The sequence below is a fragment of the Grammomys surdaster genome, unplaced genomic scaffold (assembly GCF_004785775.1).
Source record: "Grammomys surdaster isolate TR1022 unplaced genomic scaffold, NIH_TR_1.0 1036, whole genome shotgun sequence".
Classification (NCBI taxonomy): Eukaryota; Metazoa; Chordata; class Mammalia; order Rodentia; family Muridae; genus Grammomys; species Grammomys surdaster.
The window spans coordinates 2,956,773-2,965,007 of NW_021605455.1; the positions used below are offsets into that span (position 1 = coordinate 2,956,773).

Below are 8,235 nucleotides of genomic sequence, written 5' to 3' on the forward strand. Positions count from 1 at the left end.
TTGAGAAAGCAGTAGCCTAGAGGGTTGGTGGCTTCTCTATGATCTCAGTATCACATGAAGACATGTAGGATGGACAGGGTGTGGAGTGAGCAGTGGCTGGTGCAGAGAGTAAGTGTCAAAGGAGTAAGTGTCAGAGGAGTGCTCCCCCACAAGTGGGCATATCACACCATCCCAAGACTTGGCAACTATGGAGGAAGAGAGGGTGGAAGAGTCAAAGTCAGAGGTTGGCCAGGATGAGAGCTCATGGTGCCTTCTGGACACGGCAGGGCTGTGACATGCACAAACTAGCAGCAGCTTCATATGCCTGCCCAAAACCAAGCACATCAACATTCTAGCACCGAGTGATAGGGACCCCACCCCTAACTGAGGAGCTATAGTTGAGGGCCTCTGGGAACAAGAGAGTCAGTTTTCCACTGGTAGGCTAACTGAACCTCAGAGGATGGGCCCATACCTGGGACTATATGGGCAGCACAAATTAGACCTGATGGATTATAGAAAGAAAGAAAGGAAGAAAGAAAGAAAGGAAAAAAGAAAGAAGGAAAAGTAAAAGGAGGACATGAAGTTGGGATACAGAGTGGAAAGTAGATCTGTGAGAAGTTCCAGGGAGGAGTTGAGGGTATATATGATAGAAATGCATTATGAAATTCTCAATTAACTAATTAATATACTAATTAAATAATTAAAACATATTCTAAATAATTATTTTATATGTGAGTGTTTTGTCAAATGTTCATTTAAGTGTGGGTGTTTTGCCTGCAGATGTGTGTGTGCACCACATATGTGCTTGGTATCCACAGAGGGTAGAAGAGGCCAGTAGATCCACTGGAACCATAGTCACGGGTGGTTGTGAGCCACTGTGTGTGTTGGGAATCGAACATCTGTAAGAAGACCTTAACCACTGAGCCACCTCTCCAGTCCCAATAGGAATATTTTTAAAAAGGAAGAGACTGGGATGTTGATACCCTTTGCCCGTTTTTCATAAAGTCATGGGCAACTGGACCGTGCAGGATCTGAGTTTGAACTGATTCTCATCAGGCAGATGATTCTAAAATTATTCCCTTCCATCTCATACCCTCAATTATTCATCTTCCATCTCCTCTTCCATTTTAACTATAGTGTTTGCTTCTTATTTTTCCTGGTTGTTGTTGTTGTTATTATTATCAATTGAGACAAGGTCTCACTATGTAGCCTTGGCTGACTTGGAACTTGTTATGAAAAACAAGCTGGCCTTGAACTCATAGAGATCCATCCACTTTGCTTCCCACTATACTTGGGCAAGAAATGCTAATTAAACTCATAAAATAAGGAAAATCTTTAATATTTTTTTGTCTTTGAATTATAGCATTTTAATAGTTGGATCAGGATAGATTATAACCATGTAGTCACTTGCGATAGGTCTTGAGATGTCCTCCTTCCCTTGTGGTTCTATAGAACTTTTGCAACGTGACTCTAAACAGCTTCCATTATTAGGCTGGCTCATTTTTAAGGATGACCATTTTAGGTTCAGTCCTCTAGGAAAACAGCAGGCCTTAAGAAGCTTTGGACTTGGTACTCTGGTGCCCTCCTGTGGTCACATATGAGAACAGCAGGCTGGGCTCGCCTTCCTCTTGGCTGTTATTCCCCTTGGCATTTAAGTGTGTTTGGGGTGTTTAAGCACTAGAAGGGAACTAGCAAAGGCACCCAGTTCCCACTTGTGAAGAAGAAGGGGCTACAGACAAGCCCTTCAGGGGTTCTCAATCTGTGTGTCGTGACTCATTTGGGGGGCGGTGTCAAAAGACCCTTTCACAGGGACTGCCTAAGACCATCGGCAAAAACTAATTATGATTCGTAACAGTAGCAAAATTACCGTTATGAAGTAGCAACAAAAATAGTTTTATGGTTGGGGGGGTCACCACAACATGAGGAGCTGTATTAAAGGGTCACAGCATTAGGAAGGCTGAGAACCACTGACTTGAGGGAAACGAATAAAATTTGAAAGCTTTGGAAAGAGGAAACAGAGAGGGTGCCTCCGAACTTGAGGCTTGTACGTGTGGCCTCCCTTCTGAGCCACCCTCTGACCCTCTGCTTCTGTCTGGAAGAGGCTGCCAGACTTCAGCCTTCTCCATGGACTTCTCCATCCCAGGCCCCTTTGCATGGGCTGCACTTCCTTCCCCCACCCCCGGGCCTCCCTTGAAGACCTGCGCTGCCCTCTTTACCTGCAAGTTTTCCCCATAACTGCTCTAGGCGCATGCTGTATTGGCTAACTTTGGGTATGAATGAATGAGAATGGAAAAACTACAGCAAGACAAACAGGCACCACAGCAGCTCCTGGGTTGTGAGTGACTTGAGGAGCATCAGCCCAAGGGTCAGCTCTCTCTCTCTCACACAGTGGCCCTGCACAGCCAGCGAGTCAGTACTCTGGGGCTATGGTGGAACTGTGCTCTGTCCCATCTGATTAGAGGCTTCTCCATCCCTCAGCTGACTGGGACTGTCTCTCCAGAATGCTTGATATTGGCTAGAATCTGACCTTGGTTTCTAGTTCAAGTATCCGGTATCTTCCTCTGCTCAGCCCTGACTTCTTGCGTCCCCTTCTCTCTCCGCCATCCTTTCAGCTTTGGCCCCCTGGTCACTGGTCACTGTTACAGTGGGAACTTTCCATCAGCCTTCTGAACAGGTGGATTTATGATAGTTTGTTTTAAGAGGGATTCCATTGGGCTGTCCTCCTGCCTCAGCCTCCTGAATGCTGAGATTAGAGGCAGTCGCACCACGTGTTTTATAAACTGGTGGCAAATTCGAATCGCATGACGAATTCTAAAGGATCTAGCTGCTGGACCAGGCTGTTTTCCTGATGGGATAAATTTGAACCTTTGTGAATGGGTTGCAGGTAATCCCAGAGCCAAGCTGAGACCTCTCACTGGCTCTACAGAAGCCTGTCACTTGTTCTGGATTATTTCCCCATCAGCTGGGTGTGTCCAGATACAGGAGACCCATGGCTTTGGCCAGTGGTCATGTGTTTAAAGGACCATTGTGTAGTGAGTACCTCTGTTGTCTGCTTTGAGATAGGAAGTTGGGGCCTGAGTGGGAGGGAGAGGAAGTACGAACCTTTGCTCCTCCTCCGGATGGATGACCACTCGATGTGGAACACACTCCTACGCCTGGGGAGCACCGTCTCAGAGCCCTCCTCTGTCTTCCACTGGCTTGTTCTGTGTGACTGCTCTCCACTGCCACCTAGCCAGGGACAAGAAGAGACAAGTCAGTATGCCACCTGTAAGGTTCCCATCTGTAAGGGCCAAGCTTTGGAACCAAGAAGAATAACAGCCAGAAGTTAGAGAGGAGAGAGTGAGGCAGCTCCATGCTGGAGGGGTAACTGCATGAGTCTTTGTACAAAATGCCCAGTGGCCCTGTCCTTCCCTTTACAATCCACTTCGTTCCACACACAAACCCAAGTTATAGCCAGCTCAAAAGATGGATGAACCAGGCTTAGACCCATTACTCCACAGTCAAAGAGATAAGGCAGTCTCTGAGCTGACTGGCCAGTCACTATGGTTCAGCCAGTGACTCGGGTGTCTCTGAGTTCCAAAGCTTGCTGCATATTAGACTATCTGTCTGCTTTAACAAATGTCTGAGCTCTCCTCACCCCAGATCAGCTGAAAAGGTTAAAAAAAAAAGAAAAAAGACTTTTTAAAAAATTCATAATTTCATGTTTTACCTCAGACTGGTAGAACCAGCGTCTGAATTTCAATAGGACCTCCTACTAAAGTGAGCTTCATGCTAAAGATTTGCAAGTGCCATTATAAGAAGGGCCTAATGTCTGGAACGCATTACTGGTTCCGGGAGAACCCTTACTGTACCACACTGTCTTCAGTTGCCACTTAATGGGGAGGGTATTCTTACATTAGAAACAAGACTTCTCATGGTGTAGCTTCAGAACAGGCAGGATTGAATCACTGGGGCTGCTTATGAAAGTGTGGGCTCCTAGGTCCACCAGGCACGCTCTGTTTGGGTTCTGGAGCAGCCAGAGTGGGGTTGGGCACTGGCTGACTGTAGAAGTGGAATGTCCACACTATAATATCTGTATACTTCATCCTGTTAGAATCATCTCAAGAAGAAAACAGTGAGCATTGTTACTGCAAAAAGCTGGGAATCAAGGCTCACAGTGAATTCTGTAGAATCTTACAAAGTGAACTACGGGTCTTTTGGCTTCCAATCCTTTGCTTTTTTATCTTTTCTACTTACTATGTGGTGTGTAGACCAGCTCCATGGATCCCACAAAAGAGCTTGCTAGGAACACAGAATTTCAGATGTCATCTCAAAACTACTAATTTAAAAATCTGCCTTTTAACAAGTTCCTCTGTTAATTCGCACAGACATAAAACTTTGAAAATACAGATATAGATTACCCCGCTGGTGCTGCAGAGACAATGTTAACAAAACTCAGACCGGACCAGGAGCTGTGGGGCGTGTGTGAGCGAGGAAGAACATCTTACTTATGCCCTCACATCAAAAGAGAACATACAGTGGTGGCTCAGATGCAAGGGGCAACCAGTGAGCTAGCGTTGTGTCCATGGCTCAGCCTTGATCCCTAACTCCCGAGGTTGAGAAATATTCACTAGTTCTGCCCCGCAGACTTCCTGGTATGTTAGCTTGCCCTGAGACATCTTTGAAGACACATGGTAAGAGACTAAAGGGGTATGTCTTTTCACCACTCGACGAGGCAAGATGTATCTATCCACAGAGCATGTTTATCCAGCCAGAAGAGCACCCACTGTGGTCGGAGCTGCTTCTCCTTCCTCATAGAGCAGAGCTGGTACCACAGCCCATCCCTTGGCCACAATTTTTATTGACCTTGATATCATAAACTCAGAACTGGATGAGAACGTCAAGATCATGCCACATCTCTTATCTAGAGAGATCAACTCACCAAGCCTGCTCATGAACCACAGAAAAAGCCAGAGACTGTATCAAGCTTCATGACTCCCAATTCACTGTCTCCCCCCCCCCACACACACACTGCTGCACTGTATTAAACAGCACAAGCTTGCTTGGTACAAGAAAAGGGCTTTCCCATTAGCTCTGCCCTCATCCTGGATATCAGAGCTCACAATAAATGCCGAGTACTAGCCTGTGCTATTTTTTTTTATATGCATAAGCCAAAGGAACATTTGACTGGGGCCAGTGATATGAACAGGAATGTTTTTGTTAAGATTCTCTTTTTTTGTGTATGGTTAAACAGCCAGAGGAATGGAGGTAGATGTTGATAAAGGTTTTGAGTTGAGTAGCTGAGGGATGTCTGATAAGAATGGGCTATGATGACCCGGGTCCCTTGTGTTTAGTAACAGAGTCTCCACGGGTTCAGAGACAGGAAAGTGAGTGGGGCAGGTTACTACGTGTAATAGAGCTGATAGCCTGATCACAACGAAGGAAAAGTAACAGGTACCCACCTCTCACATAGGCTACTGAAGTCCACAGCCCCTAGCTGTGAGCCAAGAGCTGAGCGGTGGAAAGAGATGCTACATAGTAACAAGTACCTCTTACACAGGGCCACCCTGTAGTTCACAGCTTCTAGCTGTGACAGCCAAGAGCTGAGAGGTGGAAAGAGATGCTATAACAGAGACTGAACACGAAGCAAACAGCTTCCAAATGCTTGAAAACAGAGCAAAAGTGAGAGCAAACTCCTCCTGGACCCCGGGAAACATTTTTCAAATACTCTGAGCAGATGAAGGAGCACCCCGAGAGCAGCATGTGTGTCATTACTGTAGAAATGAGACATTCCATCCGTGTAGCAGAAAAGAAGGAGCAGAAGCACGGTCTGGAATGCAGAGGCCGTTACTTTCTGCCTGGCATTTTGCAAATCATGTACCCTCATTGACACTTCCTTAATGGCAGGATATAATTCTTCCAGAAAGAAATATATAGCCCCTGTAGGGCTGCCTTTCTCAACCTGACCGGTAAATGATGACAGATATCTGGAGTCTATCTACTACTTCTTTGCTATACTGTAACAAAACCAGATAACACTTATGAAATGCTCTGGAAGAGATTGCAGCTGTTCACACAGCAGACATATCTGCAGGGAGGACACTACTCTCTAATGGCACTGGGCTCCCCTGTTCCAGGCAGGATGGTCTCTTCTCCTTGGGGAACAGCTGCAGTTTTACACCTACCTCCACAGACTCTTCCCTAGCTGTGCCTTAATCACATGTTTTTGACTGGTGAGGTACTTGACTTCCTCTGGCACCTCTAGCATCTACCACACATCTGGTAGATCCATGGTAGGCACGCAGAATGTTGTTAAGTAAGTTAACAAGGGATGATTATCCTATGAATTTTAATTTCTGAATGACACAAAGAAACAATGGCTATACCAGGGTATGTAACAATTGTGTGTTTATATGCATGTACTCATGTCTTTGTGCACATGTGTGTATGTGTGTGCGTGTGTGCACGTGTGTATAGACCAGGGGTTGACATGGGGTTTCTTCCTTATTACTCTTCGCCACAGTTTTTGAGACTGGGTATCTCTCTGAACCTGTAGTCTGAGAGAGCCTCTGTCCATGCCCCGCCGCCCCACCAAGTGCTGGGATTATAGGAGTCTGCCACTGTATCTGCTTCCTTTGAGTGCTGAGGATCAAACTCAGGTCTTCATGCTTGCTTGACAAGCATTTTTCTGAGCCAAGTCATCTCCACAACCCATGAGTAACTTAAAAAGTGATGTGTCTTATGCTGAATGTTAAAGTCTTATAAATATTGAACTAGAGGTGACAGGTTTTTATTGACTGACAAAGGTTATAGCTGAGCTGTGTGGGGTTTGGACATTACAGGGTATAGGTGATCATTTCCACAATTATCTGGATCAAACCATGGTTTACAGATGGCTATATCATTATTGCTTGGCTATAGATGACCAACCTGCTAGGACCAGAAGTCCTATAGAAGTCGCTGAAGAAACCAGTTAATAAGAGAAAGAAAGCAGGCTACTGAAGGTGGACCTCTGACAGGATGTGGTTTGACCATTGGATGTTATCTAGGTCTACCCTGGCTGATCACGAAGCCCAGGTTACTTGGAGATGAGACCTCACCTGCTATAACTCAACAGTAAATTTTATTCAATAAATGTCTCCATCCCTGTCCCCGGCCTGTGCCCTCTCCTGTCCCCACCTCAGCATGATGGTGTAGTAAACAGAGACAGAGCCCAGGGTTCCTGATGACCACGTCCCAGTCTGTGTAGAGGCACACTGGCATTGCCCCATCAGCCCAGCTGCAAATGTTCTGTGGCACGTGGCTGGGAAGCTCTGTCCTTGGTAACCTGTGTGTCACTGCCAGTAGGCGAGTAACTCCTGGGTATGTGCTCGGTCTAAGAATTGCTGCTTCCCTCTCTACTAACCCACTGTATTAAACATTCCAGTGCACACATGTTCATTCAAGTTCTATTTAGGACATTCCAGGGACACAGTCCATACCCTCAAGGATAGCTACAACTATTTCATGTTTTAGAAGGTAAAACTTTAGTGGCACCGTCTTCCTGGTGTCTTAGAAGGAAAACAGTTTGGAGCTCTCATTATTTGTTCAGAAACATTCTTTCTGGGGCAGTAGTGACTTTAGCGTTCTCATGCCTCTAAAGACATCAGATGATCGGCAGCAACAAGGATTTTGTACAAGACCTTGACTGTGAAATAAAACTTTTAGCTTTTTGAAATTTCTTTGAGGGATCCAAAGCCCCTCTTAAAAAAAAATCTCAAGCCAAATTTGATATTTTTACAAAGAGAAAAATTCATCTAGTGTGTCTTTTAAAAAGTCAGCCCACAGTGGCTCATGCCCCTAAAATCAGCCTGTGGTGGCCTTGCCTGTGTTCCTCCACAAGCTGCCTCCTCAGGTTTGACCAGTTTTCCTTTCTCCTGGAGGTGGATTGATACCGCCTATTGATGTTCTCGATGTCTGTCGTGCGGAGCATCTGAACCCACCAATGGGAACCACTTGTTGTTTCCCCAGCTCCCTGGCTCTCACGCTCTCGTGACATGCCCAATGCACTATGGGCTGTTCTCTAGACAGAATGCCAGAATGGCTGCTTCTGTAGTACTGTATCATAAACAATGTGTGTTTGTTTATTTACTACTGGTCACACTTTGGTTATAATTTGGACAGACGCTTTCCTGCGTTTAGCTTTGTGGTATGACTTTTCATTACTAGAGGTCATTCTCTTTCTCTATCTCTTTGTCTTCTTCCCTCCCTCCCTCCCTCCCTCCCTCCCTCCCTCCC

At 45.7% G+C, this 8,235-nt stretch overlaps 1 protein-coding gene across 2 annotated transcripts in view; it reads right to left on the bottom strand.

Annotated features, from left to right (window-relative positions):
* Window positions 1-8,235, bottom strand: part of Slc14a2 (solute carrier family 14 member 2) — a 420,436-nt gene that overhangs the window by 14,237 nt on the left and 397,964 nt on the right. For both annotated transcript variants that reach the window (XM_028783201.1, XM_028783202.1), the window contains one exon: window positions 3,082-3,207. In XM_028783201.1, coding sequence (XP_028639034.1) covers window positions 3,082-3,207 — 126 coding nt within the window. The remainder of the gene's footprint in view (window positions 1-3,081; window positions 3,208-8,235) is intronic.